The sequence below is a fragment of the Staurois parvus genome, unplaced genomic scaffold (assembly GCF_062004578.1).
Source record: "Staurois parvus isolate SC_StPar_1 unplaced genomic scaffold, SC_StPar_1.0 ptg000634l, whole genome shotgun sequence".
NCBI lineage: Eukaryota > Metazoa > Chordata > Amphibia > Anura > Ranidae > Staurois > Staurois parvus.
In genome coordinates this window covers 6,044,005-6,063,739 of record NW_028318430.1, presented here as the reverse complement: position 1 = coordinate 6,063,739, position 19,735 = coordinate 6,044,005, and the positions used below count along the sequence as shown (strand labels likewise).

General features: G+C 41.5%; 1 protein-coding gene and 1 long non-coding RNA gene across 3 annotated transcripts in view; one reads left to right on the top strand and one right to left on the bottom strand.

Moving 5' to 3' along the window:
- Positions 1-19,735, top strand: part of SLC9A7 (solute carrier family 9 member A7) — a 106,788-nt gene that overhangs the window by 64,354 nt on the left and 22,699 nt on the right. Inside the window, exons 8-13 of one of the 2 annotated variants that reach the window (XM_089693514.1) lie at positions 3,461-3,566; positions 5,597-5,685; positions 8,870-8,983; positions 15,123-15,234; positions 16,389-16,542; positions 16,759-16,818. In XM_089693514.1, coding sequence (XP_089549640.1) covers positions 3,461-3,566; positions 5,597-5,685; positions 8,870-8,983; positions 15,123-15,234; positions 16,389-16,542; positions 16,759-16,818 — 635 coding nt within the window. The remainder of the gene's footprint in view (positions 1-3,460; positions 3,567-5,596; positions 5,686-8,869; positions 8,984-15,122; positions 15,235-16,388; positions 16,543-16,758; positions 16,819-19,735) is intronic. The other variant, XM_089693515.1, reaches the window with a different exon arrangement.
- LOC149449239 (uncharacterized) lies at positions 8,762-14,186 on the bottom strand. The gene is made up of 2 exons (XR_016315438.1): positions 13,862-14,186; positions 8,762-9,155 (listed from the first exon to the last, which is right to left on the bottom strand). It is a non-coding gene; the product is annotated as an uncharacterized LOC149449239 (long non-coding RNA).

The window sequence follows — 19,735 nt, the reverse complement described above, 5'->3', positions numbered from 1 at the left end:
CTGTGAAGCAGCAAGCTGTAACAGCTGGGTGCCCACACTGAAGATGTCGGCGCCGGTGAGGGAAGACGGCTGGTGAAACCAGCGGTGATGAGGACACCTCTGGACCGAGGAGCAGGTTCAGCTGCACAGAGGCGCCAAGCAACTGGCCTAGTGTTCTAACGCGGCAGCGACGACGGGGAATACTGAGCCGGCCGCTCCATATTCACTTCAAAAGACGCACAGACATTTTTCCCCGTTTGTTTGGGGGGGGGGGGGGGTAGTGCATCTTATGGAGCGAAAAATAGGGTAATTGTGTCTTGCTCAGCTTAGAAAGATATTTACCCATTAAAACATGAACCCTGGGGCTAAACAGCTGTACTTGAAATCTGTAATGGAAGCAGCCACTCCCTGACATATATAAAAGTATAAGGACTGCCAGATTTCAACTGGTGTCTTGGCTTTCCATGCCTTTTTGCACCTCCCTTTCTTCATGTGTTCAGTACTTTTTCCCTGCATCATTCCATTTTATTACAAATAACTTAATTTCTGAACTTATTTGTTTTGGTTTCTTTGTATGTATGGATTGCATGGTTGTAACCAACGTGGTGAAAATTTAATGTCAATAGCACCTTTAGAAATGTACTTACTGAGAAAAATGGTGACGTGTTCAATTTTACTCACTGTATATGCGTTTAGAGGACATTTCTCAATGCTTGTATTGATTTATTTTTTTTAATGGTGCCCTTCACACTGTGCGTCTAGCTGTGGTCAGTTTAGTTGTGTTTAGGAAAAATAACATTCTGTGCATCCAGGATCTGATTAGACATTCTAAATGTGGCTAAATCTGCCTAAACATGACTAAACCTGCTTTAAAGCAGGAACATCTAAATGCGGAAAAAAAAAATCTACAAGGCATTAAAGTTCTATATACTTCTCTGCATTTAGAAAAGCAAATTATAGAGTGCCAATGTGAATGAAGCCTTAACTCAAAAGTGCCAAGTCTTGTCTCAAATGCTGTTCTTCATAATCGTTTTTATGGTCTTCTGAGAAAATTGCCTTCCTGGGGGGGGGGGGGGGCTATTCACAATGGGCTTAAAAAACGCCAGTTCCCTCATATAAAGCATTTTTGTGCACGTATTTAGGGTTTTTTTTTTTTTTCCTTCCTGACAACTCCTCCCAAAAATGTTATCCAGAAGGGTTTTTTTTTTTCTTTTCTGTCTGTAAAAACTGAGCTTAAAATATGCCTCTAAACATCCTAATGTGTATGGGCATATAGAATAACATTGAGCTGCTTCTACAGGCAAAACACACAGGTCCTGTAGAATGTATGGACATATAGAATAACATTGAGCTGCTTCTACAGGCAAAACACACAGGTCCTGTAGAACGTATGGACATATAGAATAACATTGAGCTTCTTCTACAGCAGTGGTTCTCAACCTTTCTAATGCCGCGACCCCTTAATACAGTTCCTCATGTTGTGGTGACCCCCAACCATAAAATTATTTTCGTTGCTACTTCATAACTGTAATTTTGCAGTGGGAGGACTAGTGCCACATCATTGGTGTCAGTGGAAGGAGTAGTGCCCCATCACTGATGTCAGTGGGGGGAATAGTGCCCCATCGTTGGTGTCAGTGGGGGGAATAGTGCCCCATCGTTGGTGTCAGTGGGGGGAATAGTGCCCCATCGTTGGTGTCAGTGGGGGGAATAGTGCCCCATCGTTGGTGTCAGTGGGGGGAATAGTGCCCCATCGTTGGTGTCAGTGGGGGGAATAGTGCCCCATCGTTGGTGTCAGTGGGGGGAATAGTGCCCCATCGTTGGTGTCAGTGGGGGGAATAGTGCCCCATCGTTGGTGTCAGTGGGGGGAATAGTGCCCCATCGTTGGTGTCAGTGGGGGGAATAGTGCCCCATCGTTGGTGTCAGTGGGGGGAATAGTGCCCCATCGTTGGTGTCAGTGGGGGGAATAGTGCCCCATCGTTGGTGTCAGTGGGGGGAATAGTGCCCCATCGTTGGTGTCAGTGGGGGGAATAGTGCCCCATCGTTGGTGTCAGTGGGGGGAATAGTGCCCCATCGTTGGTGTCAGTGGGGGGAATAGTGCCCCATCGTTGGTGTCAGTGGGGGGAATAGTGCCCCATCGTTGGTGTCAGTGGGGGGAATAGTGCCCCATCATTGGTGTCAGTGGGAGGAATAGTGCCCCATCATTGATGTCAGTGTGGTGGAGGGGGAAATAGTGCCCCATCTTTGGGGTCAGGGGGGGGAATAGTGCCCCATCGTTGGTGTCTGTGGGGGGGAGGAATAGTGCCCCATCGTTGGTGTCTGTGGGGGGGAGGAATAGTGCCCCATCGTTGGTGTCTGTGGGGGGGAGGAATAGTGCCCCATCGTTGGTGTCTGTGGGGGGGAGGAATAGTGCCCCATCGTTGGTGTCTGTGGGGGGGAGGAATAGTGCCCCATCGTTGGTGTCAGTGGGGGGGAGGAATAGTGCCCCATCGTTGGTGTCAGTGGGGGGGAGGAATAGTGCCCCATCGTTGGTGTCAGTGGGGGGGAGGAATAGTGCCCCATCATTGGTGTCAGTGCGGGGGGGGGAGGAAATAGTGCCCCATCATTGGTGTCAGTGGGAGAAATAGTGCCCCATTGTTGGTATTAGTCACACAAATGATGGGGCACTATTCCTCCCACTGACACCAATGATACTTACCTTGCTGATCCCTGGTCCAGCCTGGGCTCGCTCTCTCACTTACCTGTCAGCTGTCTTCCTTCTCTGGCCACTCTCCTCTTCACTTACTCCGGCAGTTCCCTCGATCTTCTTAGATCTACGCGCGCTGCCGCTCGGCGGCTCCTCTCCAAGCTCCACCTCCTCGCCGGTGATTGGCCGCCTGTGTGCCTCTCCTGAGCTACAGTTCCGGTGGCCAATCAGCGGCGAGGAGGCGGAGTTGTTGAGGGATCCCGGAGGTGTGGCCAGGTGACAGGGCAGCGTGTCATCCCGCCCACACATCGACTGAGTCAGAGGAGCGGTGTCTCGGTTCCTAAGACCATCGGAAATATGTGTTTTCCGATGGTCTTAGGCGACCCCTGGGAAATGGTCGTTCGTCCCCCAAAGGGGTCGCGACCCCCAGGTTGAGAACCGCTGTTCTACAGGCAAAACACACAGGTCCTGTAGAATGTATGGACATATAGAATAACATTGAGCTGCTTCTACAGGCAAAACACACAACTCCTGTAGAATGTATGGACATATAGAATAACATTGAGCTGCTTCTACAGGCAAAACACACAACTCCTGTAGAATGTATGGACATATAGAATAACATTGAGCTGCTTCTACAGGCAAAACACACAGGTCCTGTAGAAACAGTGTTTTTTTTATGCTCAGTGTGCATGGATCCTAACAGTGATTTCTTTATTATGATTTGTTGGTTTTGCTTTCCACAACTTGTCTGATAGGAAACTGTTAAGTTGTTTTTTCTCTTAACTGGTTGGTAACGTAACCAAGTTTACCAAGCTGCACTGCTTCCCCTTGCTGGAGACGGCCTTGTTTTTCTTACTATCGTGGAGTACTTTTCTTCTGGCTGAAGCGTGTGGCTTTACAGGTAACTGTATTCAGAAATGTGCATGATGAATTGTGTATGTGAGTAAGTGATGGTTGTGTTTATTATTATACCAGTTTGGCTGCTTTCAGCATGGTTGGTGGCTGACATACCTTTTATAAATGTGTATGGTGGTGTATAGAATCCCGTCTCAGCTAATTGTAACTTTCATGGGACATAGAAAATGGCCTAAATCCACTTGTTTAAAAAAAAAAAAAAAAAAAAGCAATTTGTTACATTTTTGTAGTTTTTGACATACTAGCACTATAAAAAGAAGGAACTCGCACATAAGGAATGTCAGTCAGCCTATATTTGCCCAAGGCTCCTTAGCCAGCATGCTATCATAGTGAGGCCCAAGTGCTGAATGTGTAAAGGGTGGAAAAAAATTTCTCTGTTTTAAGTATGATTGATTCAGTCAGACTTGCCACTAATATTGTATACCAGCTTGTTAGCACTCAAAAGACTGCTTCTGAAAACTTCTGGAGGTGCCAGCATTCCCTTCTGTGCATAGAAAAAGGCAGGCATCATACACGCATTAGATGCACTGTTGAATCAAACTGGTGATTTGTATATGAGGTATAGGCTCTATTATAATCTTTATATTGTAACCATTCTGGTTTTGTCGGATGCTTGTCTCTTCTGCCCACAGACAGTTCTTTCCCACCCTCTTGCTATGCCACCAGGGTGTCCTTGCAGCACAACCCAGAAATAGACATCCTATCTGCTTGACATTTCTCAGACAGAACAGAATGTGAATGGAAGGCTTTTTCCTTTAGTCCAGCTGATGGGTGTCATACAGAATAGACGATAAACTGCTCCTATGTAGACAGTTTATTTTTAAATCTAACAGAAAAAATATCCTTGAAGCGGAACTAAATTTCAATTTAACGATTTAAAAAAAAAGTTGCTGTAACATTTGCTTGTGCTCTCTACCAAACTGTCAAACCATCAAATGGGTGGTGTCATAGCTGATCACTTGTGCAGCACCGTGGCAGTTGAAGATCAAACAGAGGCTAAGATGGTAGCTTCCTTGGCTGAAAAGGATGGGAGTGTTTTTAGTTCCAATTTAATGGGTATATGGACAACATTTAAAATCTGGCAAAAAAATTCAAACCCCTCTCCACTGTATTTTAAAACCAGCAAAACCAAGTTTTGACTCAAGTTGGACATTAAGGGTTCGTTAACACCATACCTGCAAGAAAACTGATGTAAACTGATGTCTTTGCAAGTGAAATCTGTGCGTCAGTTTTCACGCGCATTTCAATTGGTTTTATACACGTTGAAGATTCTTGTGCAAAAATAATCTGCACGTGATACTAGTGTTTTGGTGTGAACAAGGCACATAGATAACAATTGAGCTGGTTGTGCCCTTGCAGAATGCGCGTCTCTGCAAATGAAATGTGCACGTCGGTTTCCATCAGTTTTCATGCATGTTCGGTGTGAATGAGCCCTCTAGTTGAATTCCAGGAATTCAGTTACTTTCTAAAATGTGCCGGATTGCTATGGGTTAAGTCTAATGAGATACATGCCACCTTGTGGACGTAATTCATAGTATACATTTTTACTGAGCGCAGGAATCCTAGTTATTGCTATAGTTCCAGCGGTCCAAATTTGGACCTTCTGCTCTTTGCCGCTGCAGAGATACCTGCAGCAGCTGGGTCCCCTCCTCTTGCACAATCACAGAGCACTTTGTAATATGTGAACCCATTCAGAAATGATAAAGCATTCTGTGAATTAACAGCAGAGGGGAGGGGTAAGCAGAACTGCTGTGGGTGGGAAGACTATGTATTTCTTGTCAGAGTGCCTAGAGTGTAGTGATAGTTGTACTCCTGGAGCTCAGATGTAAATAAGAGGTAAGTCCACAAGGTGCCATGCACCACATCAGACTTAACTCATTATAAGCCAGCACATTTTACAAAGTGTCTGAATTCCTGGAGTTCAGCTTTCAGAAATTGGACTGTTTTTTTTATATTAGAAGCCCTTTTAACTTTGATTGTACAATTCGTTCTGACGCTTTCATATTGTAATTACAGGAGTAGTTGCTGTCCTGTTTTGTGGTATCACACAAGCACATTATACATATAATAATTTATCTGCGGAGTCCAGGAATCGAACCAAGCAGGTAATGAGCGCTGCTTCTGTTTTCTTTTTTCATTAGGAAATAAAATTATACTGCTAGAGTTTGTGATATAAACAGCCATTGAAGATATACAGTGAGATGTCATAAATGTCTTTTGTGCCACCAATTACCTAATTGATTTGTACAGATTAATTATGTTATGAACAAACTCATTTAAAAATAACTTTTTTAATATTGAAAATGCTTATCTGCTGGGACACGTAGCAGCCAGTTTGTTTTGGCTTCCATAGGGTAAACTGCATCTGAAAACTAATTTAAAAAACTGAAGCAGGTTTCCTCAGACATCAACTTTGTGTTTGCTTCAGGTTTTTTTTTTTAATCTGTGTTTATTAAAAAATGAACACTTAGCTACAATGTGTTGGTTGTTCTCCCAGCCTAAATAAAACACAGCGGTGATCATGGAGGCGACTATGCTGAGCTCCTACGCTGAACTCGGAAACCTTGTATATAAGGGGCCGACATCCAGCTCAGCTATTATGAACACTATGAGGACGAACCTTAGGGTTCAGAAGCAGGCCAGGGTCCAGTATGGTACGAATACCACTTACTCTCCCCATACTTCGCTGTGGGGCAACCCTGCACTCCCTCACATGATCACTGTGCTGGATCCTGTCATATTTGCTAGATATGGCATTTATAACATTACAAAATATAATGCAACGGAGGACTCTTACCCTTTGATGAGCTTGAAAACATTTACAACCTGCCTAATCGGATGTTCTTTTGTTTTCTTTAACTGTGGCACGCGATTGCTTCTCATTTCCCAACTTTCCCAACCATTAAGACTGACCCTTTGGAAAGCATGTTAAGAGGAAGACCTACCTACACCTCTGCCCTCTATTTTGGGAGTGGGCATGGGAGACAGTGAGGTGTAAATAGATTCCCTTTACAATAAATGGCATACGGGCAGTCCATCCCTCTCAGTGGATGACTGGGAGGACTGCCTTCTGCAATTATGTTCCTACCATGATCCCTGCCAGAGATCGATATATTCAACTGAAAATTATCCATAGAGTGTATTCTACCCCTCAGCGACTAGCTGCAATTTATCTTGTCAGACCAATGGCTTGCCCCTGTGATATGGCAGAGGGCACGTTTGCTCACATGGCTTGGTCTTGTTCAAAATTATGTACTTTCTGGGCAGGAGTATTGGATGCCATTAACAGTTGGCAACCTTTCTGTCCCTATTGACCCCTTAGTACTGCTGCTAGGACTCACTGATTTTGTGGAGGCATCTAAACTTGTCAGACTGTTTATTTTCTTTTTTGGCGATTATGCTAGAAGGGAAAACCTGTTGAAATGGAAATTACCTACTCTGCCCTCAGTTTCTAGCTGGAAGGTGGCGATCAACGGGGCTCTTCCCCTATGTTAGCTTATGTACATCAGCTGGAACTGTCCTGCTAAATTTGACAATATTTATGCTGGCTGGATAGAGGCGCAGGACGTTGTTTAGATGTTGACACCTCGCAGTATATAATTGGGGGTTGTCTATTGTAACTTGTGTATTGTACCGTTCCTCTCCCGCTGTCTGCCCCCCCCTTTTCATCTTTCCTCTTCATCCTCCCTCCCTTCCCCTTTCGTCCTTCCTTTACTTCTTTATTCCTCCCCTTACCCCATAACTTTCTCTCCCCTCCTCCCATTCTCCTTACATGCCATACCCCTCCACACTCCTTGTCCCTCTTCTTTTTAGTTATACTCCAATCCTTGGTACTGTCAGGTTCTTGATTGCCACATTTCCCTAGGCTATTTGCTTAACTACTTATGGAACTGTTTTGGACTACTAATTGCATGACTCCTAAGACCTTTTGTCAATGGTGTATATTATGTTGTTTACTGCCCATTTGATTTGGTTTATGTGTACCTTTACTTGTTCATGCTGCTGAACATATTTAATAAATGCAACTGTTATAAAAAAAAAAAAGAGTGCTGGCCTAGCTGCTGTACTAGCACAAAGCGTGATAAAATCTATTGATTTACCAGTTTTCCCAAAAGGTTACATTAAAGGCGTGCTGCCAGTGGTATCTGTCAAGCAATAAAATGGTTGGTGTCATAACTGATCACGTCCAGCACCATTGCAACTGCAGATCTCACAGAGGCTTACATGGCAGCTTTCTTAGCTGTGAAGAATAAGCGGGTCCTGCTTTGAAGGAGCCTGTTCTGTGGGAAGTATATGCCATTGCTCTCCTTCTGGAAGTGCTAGTTGCTGGCTGTCGTACAATTTATGATTTGCCACATGTATCTGGAATAACTATAGAAATCAGGAGTTCTGATTGCACTGACTACTTACTGGTTTTGGGACAGTGATTTAGATGGTATCAAAGAAAGCCAGGCAACTAGATTGTTTAGAAAGAAGTTCTTAATGGTAACATATATATTTTAATATAGGTAATATCATGCAATACTTTTGTCAGGCTGGGGATGTTGAATTGCAAGCTCTATGGGGTTGTTTTACATAACTAAATTGCATTGACTCAATTTCCCCTTTCTTTTTGCCCAGTACATGGCTATATTTTTGATTGGTCATGTTTACTTGTACCATGTCGTAAGGTTTTATAGTTTTAAGAGTTATAATATTAAAGATGCAAGCTCTTGGGAAGCTTAGATTTATTCTTCAAGGTTTATAAAAATGTATAAGGGTCAGTTCACACTAGGACAGGAATGGCACTCTGCATGCACATTTTTTGCACCATGTTCGAACACATTGCCCTTGCGATCTGCCAAGGTATTTGTTATTGGCATCCAAAACACAAATCACAAACGCAGTGTGTTTGCAGGCACCGAATTGCCCAGTACCACAGTATCATGGTGCATTGTTTTTTTTAAAAGTAGTGCAAGCACTCGAATAAGCTGTCAAATGCGGTCCTGGTGTGAACCAACCCTAAAGCTTGAAGAAGGAATCAAAGTTATCCTGAAAGCAGAATATTTCTATCCTTATGTAATTAGCCAACAAAGGATATCAATGAATCCCCAAACCTACATGAATTGATGGCTAACATAGCACAATATTCTCCTACTGCTTTATTTGTACCTTAAAGAAAAAACAATTCTGCAGGCTAGGCAAATTCCATATTGAGTCTTTATAATCTATAGCTTAAGGCAGTACTTGGACCTTTTTACCATCATTTGTTTCATGACTTTAATAAACTCCTTTTGTGTTTTGCTGCAGCTGTTTGAGGTCTTGCACTTTTTGGCGGAAAACTTCATATTTTCCTACATGGGTCTCGCACTCTTCACTTTCCAGAAACACATGTTTAGTCCCATTTTTATTGTTGGGGCCTTTGTATCCTTTATGTGGTGATGGAATAAAGACGGCGTTGCGTTAGGACTTAATACTTGTTTTGGGTGTGAATTTGCTGTTGTCTTGGAGCCCACTGACATGTATGCATTCCATCACAGAATAATTGCTTGGGGCTTTTCATTGCAAGGAAGCAAACAGAATGACAGATGGGTGCCTTAAACAAAACATAACTGGGCTACAGTAAAACTGAAATGCTATTTCATACAGTGTTGTAGAATAATTTACTGTGTGGCAGATTTACTAAAACTGGAGCATTTAGAAACTGGTGCATCTGTGCGTGGCAGCCAATCGGCTTCTAACTTCAGCTTGATCAATTTAAGCTTTGACAATAAAACCTGGAAGCTGATTGGTTTCTACGTGGAACTGCACCAGATTTTGCACGCTCCAATTTTAGTAAATCTCCCCCTGGGAGTTGCAAACAAAGAAATAATTCTTGATCATTGCAGTCATTTCATGCTAAACATGCAACATTATTTATAGAACCAACTGTGATCAGCGCAATTACACTCCCCACCTAAAAAATACTATTAAATACCTCTTTGTTGCTTTCTGAACACAAAAACAGTGGATCCCACTTCACTATCTAAATATATGCACAAATTACTGGTGCAGTGCAACTCTCTAACCGCTTATTGTCCGCCCTATAGCAGAAGTTCTGCTACAGGGTGGCACAGGTGCGCAAAATCATGTGTGTATTATATACGTGATTGTGCAGTTTGGGTAGGGGGTGCACGTGCCCTACCTGCACCACCATTCGCTGCCTCGGCTGTCAATCACCAAGTCCCGACTAGTGATTACTCGCTGGCGCCCGGTGATTGCCGAGTATCTCCAACGGTGGTGGTGGGGGGGTTTGTGAGAACTGTTTGTAAACAATACAGTTCTCTCCCCTGTAAGCTCCTATACACTGCTTTGCATGACTGTGCATAGCAGAGCCATACAAAGCAGTGTGCTTACAATGAAGCGCACACACAGTACACTATGTAAAAGAGCACACAGTTAACCTTTTGATCGCCACACATGTTAACCCCTTCCTGAGCAGTTCCATTAGTACAGTTTCAGTGCTTTTTATTAGCACTGATCACTGTATTGGTGTCCCTGGGGATGTCAGTGACACCAAGTCCCATTTCCCCCAGTGTCAGAATGCCTGCCGCAGTCCCGCTATGAGTCGCTGATCGCTGCCATTGCTAGTAAAAATAAAAATGAAAAAAAAATCCCAGTGTATATATATCATTATTTGATAACACGATAACGTTCACATAAACCTACTACTGCCCTTTTCTCCATTCGTGAACTTAACTTGCACCACCTGAAAAACGCCGGCGGCCATTTTAAGTAAGTGTAATAGATTCCCACCTCCTAGCACAGGCATCGGCAATGCGTCATCATTCTGGGGCGGAAGTGCCGATACTGGTCTCTTTTCCACCCACGGACTGCACACACACCACCCGAAGTACACCGATGGCCAACTTAAGTGTGGGTGCCAGGAGATTCCCACCAAACTCCGTGAGAAAACACTCTCTCCCATCCTCCACACAAAAAACCAGACACCTACACATTAACCCCACATCTACCTAGGCTACCTCCCTGATACATAAAAACATAAGGAGGAGCCGGTACTGTGTTACCATGCCACCACTATCTTGCTAGGGGAGCGGTGAGCTGGATGTGGATACACATTTTATGGTTTTAGATCTGGAAGTGTTATTTTAGTGGGGGATACAGTAAAGTGTTAGACCGAAACATAGTGCGCTCTGTATTTCTGTTGCATCAGATCAATTTTGGCCTGATGTCAGAGTTAGTGGAAAGCTGGAGGAGATAAGAAGATATGTCACTGTGACTGAGGAGTTGAGTGCACCCAGATGAGCGCATATTGTCTTTTCTTGAGGTGAGCAGGTTTTTCATGTGGTGTGGCGGAAGATCACTGAATATTACTAAAGAAGAAGATATTCACGGAAGTGATACATGTCACTGAGGGGGATTGTTTATGAACTCTTTAGTTTATCACTTGTATGTGTTTTTCACATGAGTATTTGTTTTCTATCAATTACTAATTTAGAGAGTTGCGCTGCACTAGTAATTTGTGATAATTTATAGAACACAGCATGAAAAGAAGAAGTAAGAACTCTGTAAAATACCAACATCTTATCTGCAGTAACTGAACATTAAATAGCACATTTTATTTTGTTCTTTCCTTTGAATAATATGGAGGCTGCCTTTTGCTAACCTCTCTCTCTGGAAATTCTGGTTGTCTGGCTGTGATAACTCTTGCTTGAATATTTTGAGTGACTAACCCAGAAGTGAATATTAAAGGTAGTCAGCCAAACAGCTAGTATTTCAAGGAGATCAGCATTGGTAGCCTCTGTCTGCTAGGAAAGGTTTGGTTTAACTTTTTTTCAGTTATCTGTTTCTAAACCGAAAGCCCAGTTAACTACCATAAAAAATATATTGGGGTAGATTTACTAAAACTGGTGCATGCAGAATCTGGTGCAGCTGTGCATGGTAGCCAATCAGCTTCTAACTTCAGCTTGTTAAATTAGGCTTTGGAAATGAAAGCTGAAAGCAGATTGGTTTCTATGCAGAACTGCACCAGATTTTGCACTCTTCCCTTTTAGTAAATCAACCCCAATGTGTACATCTCCATACACAAATTTTTTAAAAATCCATATAACATATAAAAATTGTTGCTGAAAAATACACAAAATGGTAAGCACAAAGCAACAACTTCAAATCTCTTAATGTTAGAAACAAAAAAACTGCTTCATTCAATGCAACTGCTATATATAAATCCAAAATTAAACCGTTCTCCAATCCACCCAGTGGGTATTAAATCACTCACCAGAACATATTGACCTTTAGGTTAAAAAAAAGGTCTGACGGCATTTTTTTAGTAGTCACCTGCAACAAATCTATGCTGCATTTTAGTATAAAAAGCACAAATAGGAATGTATCATACTGTAGTATATCAATTAAAACAAATTTTATTAAAAAGTGTAAAATTCATTGTGGGAATCTCAGTCTCTTCCTAGCCATTTTATGTTTTAAACATTTTTATCGGCTGTATTACTAGCGTAGATCTTGGATTTACCAGAATGCTGCCAGGAACTGTGCATAATTTACTAAGCTCTAGAGCAACTGCACTTGCAAAGTGCGTAATCTGTTTGCTTTTAGTAAATCAACCTCGCTGAGTACTTACCTGCTGTTTGTAAGTTCCACTATACAACCGCTATCAGAAAGTTTGGTAATCCAAAGGGTCAGTATGTTCTAGTGAGGGATTTCATACACATCGGGTGGAGTGGAGCATGGTAACCTTTTGGAGATACTGTACATAAGGCCTCGTGCACAAGAGTGTATGAATCAGTGCTCCAAATATGCTGGATTTTTTTTTGGCAGAAAAAATGTCTCTAATGTTGTATATGTATTTATGCATGTTTATGCGCATATGGCATAAGTGAAAATGCATTCTACTGGCTAGAATATTAATTTATTCTGGCCATTGGAATACATTTACATTCGTGCACGCATTTGCATGTGTAAATTATGCTCATAAGCTTCTCTATGAATGTGGCTTTGGTACTTTTTTTTTTTTTTTATCTCTATCACTTTTCTATGCCTCTAGATCGGTGTTCTAAAAGCAGCATTTAAACACCTGATGGCCACATAGGCTAACTTAGAACTGCGTTTTACGCCTGTAACTGCTGTGTAGTGCCGTACACCTGTAAAAGCAGTGTTTTCTATGCCTATGTGCACAAGAGCTTATATAAGTAGCAGAAGGGTTACATGAAAAAGCAGTTTTTTGTTTACAAGATGAAAAGATACATTTGAAGAAGTTGTTTTGCCCAGGCTATTTTGTATCATTTTCACCAACACAGCATATGAAGAGAGGCTTTTTACATGGACACGAACATTGTATATGTTGTATTGCTAGCTACATTCCAGGTGCATCAAAACAAAAGGTGCGAAAAGTCTTAAGTTTGTGTTCCCTAGACAGCACTTGTTGCTTGCCAGCATGCTGTAGAGAAGGACCTTTGAGTGGTCTCTCTGCAAAGGTCCAACACACACCCATACTGAGTCAAACCTATAACTCTGCAATCAGTAAATCTTGAGCTACTGGCTGTTTGGAGAGCTCTTTCCCTAATTCAGCATGAGAAATGTCAGATCTTTTTAAAAAAAAAATTTAAATGAACTGTAAGACTTCACAGCTTTTTGTTTTCATGCACAAAGGAATGTATTTAGTTGATTAAAACTCAGTTCAGTTGACCTTTACATATTTATATTGTTGGTGAAAAATGGGTAGTTTTCAGGTAAATAATGCTGACAACAAAAAAAAAAGTTTGTGTTTTACAAAAAAAAAAAAACACTCATGCACAGCTTTAAAAAAAATGATGGGTAGTCCATGAACTGCAGTGTTTTGGAACAGTATCACTATTGTCAGGGTCAGCCCTTGTACTATGCATGAAAATAATCCTCTCCTCTATAGCAGTGATGGCAAACCTGTTAGAGACCACTTGTCTATCGCAAAGTGCCAACACAGCAATTAAACCTAAATACTGAGGTTTTAGTTTAGAAAAACCTACACATACATTAACATCTTTTGTCTTAACGCAGTGAAAGAAGTCCCTGAATATTATTTAAACCTGCACCCCACCAAGTTGCATACTGCTGCAGCACTATGCTATTTGGCACATGCAAAAATGCACTGCATTTGCTGATGAATGGGTGCCATTAGGAACTGCTCATTTTACAGGTTGGAGAGGCACCGATGACATCACCGGTGTGGGCTCAGAAGTGTCTCAGCAAAGTGCAGGTGATGGTCAGATTTCAGCAGGGCTGTCATGCGACACCGATGGCCCCATGTCTTACCGCGGTGATCCCATAAACTTTACCGCTCCACTGACCCCAGGATGTCTGTCACTAATCAGAAGGAGGGCTCAATATTCAACTTCCCGGCTCCTGCAATGTACAGGGACACCGCAGTCCCGGCACTTTGTTAGGACTGGTGATGGAAGGTGGCCTGGGGCACCGGCGGGGTGATCGGACAGACGGTGGAGGCTGTAGGTGAGGAGGACTTGCCATACTGTCACTGATCACCAGACCCTCCTCCCTGGATCAGACGGATGATGATCCGAGCTCCATCCTCTCCACTCTCTGCTTCCCACTCTCTCCTCTCCGCAGTTCTCTAGTCGGGTAACTAATCGCTCCTCCCTGCAGTCATGTGCAGTCCTATAGAGGCCCTACTCCTTTCCGAGCATGCGCATTGGCCCCTATGTGTGTCGTTGTCAGATGCTTAGCTGCTGGGGCGACTTGGCGCTAGCGTGCTGACGGCTCTGCGTGCCCACTGCGGCACGTGTACCATAGGTTAGCCACCACTGCTCTATAGCTATGAAACTTTGCTAGTATGGATTGACACAAGTATAATATTGTGTTAGGAGATAGATGCAGTGAAAGGAGAGAATCACAAAGGCACTTAGGAGCAAGGTTTCTGAGGATATTAAAGCTTTACCCAAAGGATACGTTAATCACATTTGCAAAGAGGTAGATTATTGAATTACTGTTTTGTGGTACAAACACTAAATTTTATTACTTTACCTACTTTAATTTGCAGCTATTGGAATGTTTGTTTTGTTTTTTTAAATATATAATTTTTTATCATATAGGGCTCATTCACACTGCATGTACATTGAATGCCCCGTTTTAGTGTGCAAGCAGCTGTCCATTTGTAGTTGCAGTGAGGGGCAGTGTGACGTGTGTTTTCAGTGCATTTCACCGTTAACTTGCTTATTTACTATATTTTTTGTTTTTTAATTTGAAGTGCCACGAAGTGATAGCTTTCCAGTGCACTGCAGTAAAATGCTATATGTCCGTGTTTTGCTGCAGCTCCCCATATCTCCTGGAAGTGTGCATTGTTTACAGGTTATACAGAATGCTTGTTTTCTACATGCCCTACCAGTGACTGGCATTTATCCAGTTCAGAAAAATGGCAAGTCTCCTACTATATGTGAATGAACCATAATACTTTCTTTTCTTATTGTTTACAAATATGGTAGCAAGTCGAAATATTAAACTATAATAGAGGTTGATGATCTCTCGAGTTTTTTGAGACCTTGACTTCAATCTGCTGTAGATGTCTGTATTTATTGGGAGAGCAGCTCATATATACCCACTGGCTTTTTTCTTGAACCTGGGCAGACGGCACAAGATTGGGTGGAACTTTCAGCACATGATGATGTTTTCAGGTATGCTAATATCAGATGCTACACTTTTGTTTTCAGATTTGTAGGTTTACAATTTGCTGTTAAAGTATAACCAAAGTAAATTTTTTTATTTTTTTAAGATTTACATAGTGTGGTGAAGTGATAGAACCCTCTTAAGTTTTTTTTTTTTTTTTTTTGTCCTGTCTGTTCCCCCTTGTAGATTCACTCTCTAAATGCCCCAATCACCAGTGCCCCCAGGAATTAAAATGATAAATTGAAATTGATAAAAAGAATAAAGGGGAAATCCTCCATTGGGGAAACTTGTTCCTATGGTAAAGCTATAAGAGGGGATTTCCCTTACATTAGAAAATATCCTTACTTTCCACACACTAGGAAGTGGAGTTATTGATATATGTCTATTCTGTGTCCTTTGGCATTAGCAAGGAAGGCCAACAATATTTTTGCATCTTTCCCATATTACTTCAGAAGACCTGCACACTATGAAGCCTTGAACTGTTATTGTATTGTTGAGATATTTTTAATTATAGACTTGGTGGCACTAGCTTTATTCAATATTTAATACAACCTTATGTTAATGTTTACGGACTCTTAAAGTCTTATCTTAAAGGCTTTGTAAAATATCTTTTTTTTTTTTTTTTTTTTTTAATACTACAAAAGTAACATTTTATAAAAAGTAATAGGAACTGGAGCAAAATCTCCCTAATGCAGCACAGATGGAAAAAAATGAGTGGTTCTAACCCTCCCCTACTCTATGCCTCTATCCAAAGCAAACATTTGGAAAGTAGAGACATGCAAAATCTGGGTGTCTGTATTTTTATATATATATAATCTATATCTTCACTAGCCCCTAACTAAACATGTCAGGTCACCGTAGTGGGTTCACCAAAAAGATAGGCAGCACCTATACCTTTTTTACTGTTCTATCAGCATTTTCACACAACAGCATGTTCCCTTGGCAGAGAGCGCAGGAGAAAAGAGCTCTGAGCACCAACCAGCTTGCATGTATGTGCACAGTTGAGATCAGAAATGAGGTTTGAATCTACATCTTGTGGTGTTGTATTATGTTTCTGATTGGTTGTAAAAAAACAAAAAACAAATTTGTATAAAGCCAAACAATCTTTTGTGGGGATTAATGTAATTTTATCTTTCACTAATGTGAGTTTCATTTTCAACAGGTCTCCGTGGAGCCATGGCATTTGCCCTCTCAATTCGAGACACTGCCACCTATGCACATCAGATGATGTTCTCCACAACTCTTCTAATTGTATTTTTTACTGTGTGGGTAGTAGGTGGGGGAACAACGCCCATGTTATCCTGGCTGAATATCAGGTGAGTAGCATCACAACTTGTGAACTAAATACTAGTCATCCAGGTAGTCATCTGTAGCAAATCCGCTACCAAAGAGCAAGCTGAGCATTTTTTTTTTTTTTTCATTTAAACAGGTTTGTATTTTTCACTTGTAGGCTATCAGATCAAGTAATAAAATAGCTCAATCATCTTCCATACCTCTGTCTTCATTTTCATTTCATTCTTGTACTATGCCAGAGTTGGTGACCATGTGCCATCGATGGAGGATGCAGCCATTAGACGTTGGCAGTATTTCAGGTGATTGGGTACTTCTGTGTCAAATTAACTTACAGCTGCTTTGAGTACTTCTTGGGAATCTCTTTCAGCTGCTTTGTTGATCTATCTACCCTTCTTTTAGGTGTTTGTATGCTTTTCTTTTTTCTGCAACTGTTCAGCTTACTACATTGTAATTTGAAAATTGATTTCTGAAATATAACAAGAAAATACTTTATCATACTGTTGACAGCCATACCGTGCTCCTAATAAATGTTTGCTTTAAAGGACTAGTGAACCTGAAAAAGAAACTGGTTTATATAAACAAGCTTTTAATCTTCAGTATGGCAATTTACAATACGTGGTACATTTTTGGTTGACTCATACATTTGTGAAGATATAACATACCATTGAGGTTCACAAACAAAAGAGTTGAACTTCTGATCCATTGGTTTTATCCTAGCATAGTCTGTGTCAGAGGGAAACTTTTATATTGACACATTATATTGCTTCATCTTAAAGTGGAACTAAACCCATTAATTTAACAGTTTCAAAAAACAATTACATTCCCATCACATTCCAGGGATGTAACTGTCACGTTGCTGGTGCTCTCAAGCAAACTGTCAAACCATCAAATGGCTGTTGTCATAACTGAACACATGTACAGCATCATGACAGTTAAAGATCAAACAGAGGCTAGGATGGCAGCTTCCTTGTCTATAAAAAGGTAGGAGGGTTTAGTTCGTCTTTTAAAAAAGAACAGAAAGAAAAGAATCTGTTCAGATGCAGACATAATCCTTTTAGAAGACATATATAGCACCATTCACTATGGGGATTAAACACCTGGTTCACACTAGCCCCATGGCTGTGAGCTGGTTGTGGGTACAGGAATCGCACCTGATCCCGCACCTGCAACCACTCGCAGCCGCATTGCATTTCTCTTGCTACGTGGGGGGGGGGGGGTTCTGTTCATTTTAAATGGCACCCCACACATCCCATCCTGCAGTGCAATTGTTGGTGTGGAAACTGCATGGTCAAAAACACGGATGCATTTTGGAAAAGGTGCATGTACCTTTTTTTTCTTTGCATGAAACGCAGACACCATTCAAATGATTAGGCTTCCGTGACCGCGCAAACGCGGGCTGCACTGCCCGCATTGGTGTGAACTGGGCAGGATATTCAACTTTATAACTAGAGTTGGTTAGCCAACAATTTTAATAAGATCTCAGTTGAGCAAATCTAACGTTCTTTTAATATTTTAACTTTCCTTGGTACAACTCCCTTCTTCTTCTTTTTTTTTTTTTTTTTTTTTTTTTTTTTGAATTAATTTTAGGCTTTGAGCAAGACCAAAATATGTGAAGCATTGTGCCCTCCTCCCTGTGGCATCTCCAACACATAGGGGGACATCGTGGGAAACGTTTATGTAGCATCAGTGGGACTCTGTACCACCTAGATAAAATTTTGCATCCTGTTTCCTAAATGAAGCTCAAAATGGAGGCCCTGTGGGTCATCTGAAGGAACCTATCTTTTTGTGTAGCTGTGAAGGTTCTATTCAAGTCTTGTTCCCATTTGGCGAAAAATGTCACAGAGAAATCATCTGGGGATTGGGAGAGAATGCGGTAGGATTGAGATAATCCATGTTGCATATGGTCTACACACATGGATTCAAACTGTGTAAGCGAGGTAGTGATTGATGTTTCTCCTGCAATTAGGAGAGAAAATGATGCAGCTGCATGGCCTGCCAAAAGGGTAGGGGGGATCTAATCTATTTTGTAATGCTGACAAGAACTGTACATGAGTGTCCGTCCTAAAGTAATGACACCTATAAGCTGTGTGGGAAATACATCCCCTCTTGGAGGCTCGGAAGGAATCTGGGGTGGCCTAGCACAAGAGTCTTTTGCAAAAGCGTGAGTCTCGACAGGATCGGTAACCTGTTTGGAAAAGTTTAAGGGTGGCCTATTTCTAGATGGTGGAGCAATGACTTGTGGATTTTCTTGAAATAGCCACAGGAGGCCCCCAAGGGTTATCTCCAAGAAGGACTGCTCCATCTGAAACTTGGTAATATTTTTAATTACACATTGGTTTAGAAAACGTCTGATGCTGAAGCATTCTGGGGATCTGTCCAAATTGTAAATGTTTGACTGCTGCTCTTGGGTTTGTTGGAGAGAAATCACCCATATTAAAGAGACCAATAGCTTCAGCAAAAGTCTTACTGTAAGATATGTGCATTAAAAGGCTAAGTCCACCTTTTACCAAAAACAAATGCTCAGACTGTATAATGTATTTGCAGGAAAAAGTGCTTTTATTTATTTTAATTTGTTTATTTTTTTTTTGCAAATCAGTCTGGTCACAGCTGCATTGCTTTTGTAGACTACCACACTCCTGTTCCATTGAGAATTACATGTCTGTCATAGGGGAAGATGGTACTTGTAGTTCATTCCTTCACAGATCTCTTTGAAGGGGAAGGGTGTGAACACTTTCTGGATTGTCAATTGCCTAGCAAGATCAATTGCACATTGCAAGTCAATAGAAAATTGTTTATGTAAAGGAAGACCACATTCCTTTGTGAGGGAGAATGTTAGATGATTCATAGTGTCATTGGGATCTCCAGTAAAATGTCTTGACTTTATCATTAAGAATGTCAGCCAACTTTTTGTTGACCTTATGCCATATTGTTTTTTGTTTAATCTGCATGACTGTTGGGGTACCAGACCACCAGTCTTTAGCCAGTGTTTGCCTTGCTGCTGTGAAAATGAGGATTAGAAGTCTGAACAACTTGATAGGAGATTAAAGAGAACTTTTGTATGGATTCTTGAGGATGCTGCTACAAACAAAGATCTGAGGCACCCTGGAGTAATTTATCCAGTCGACATGGGGTGCCTTGTACCATCAAACAATAGTTTCTAAATGGCCTTGTTGAATGAGTATTTCAGTTACGTGTGTAGTTGTGTCCCATATTTTG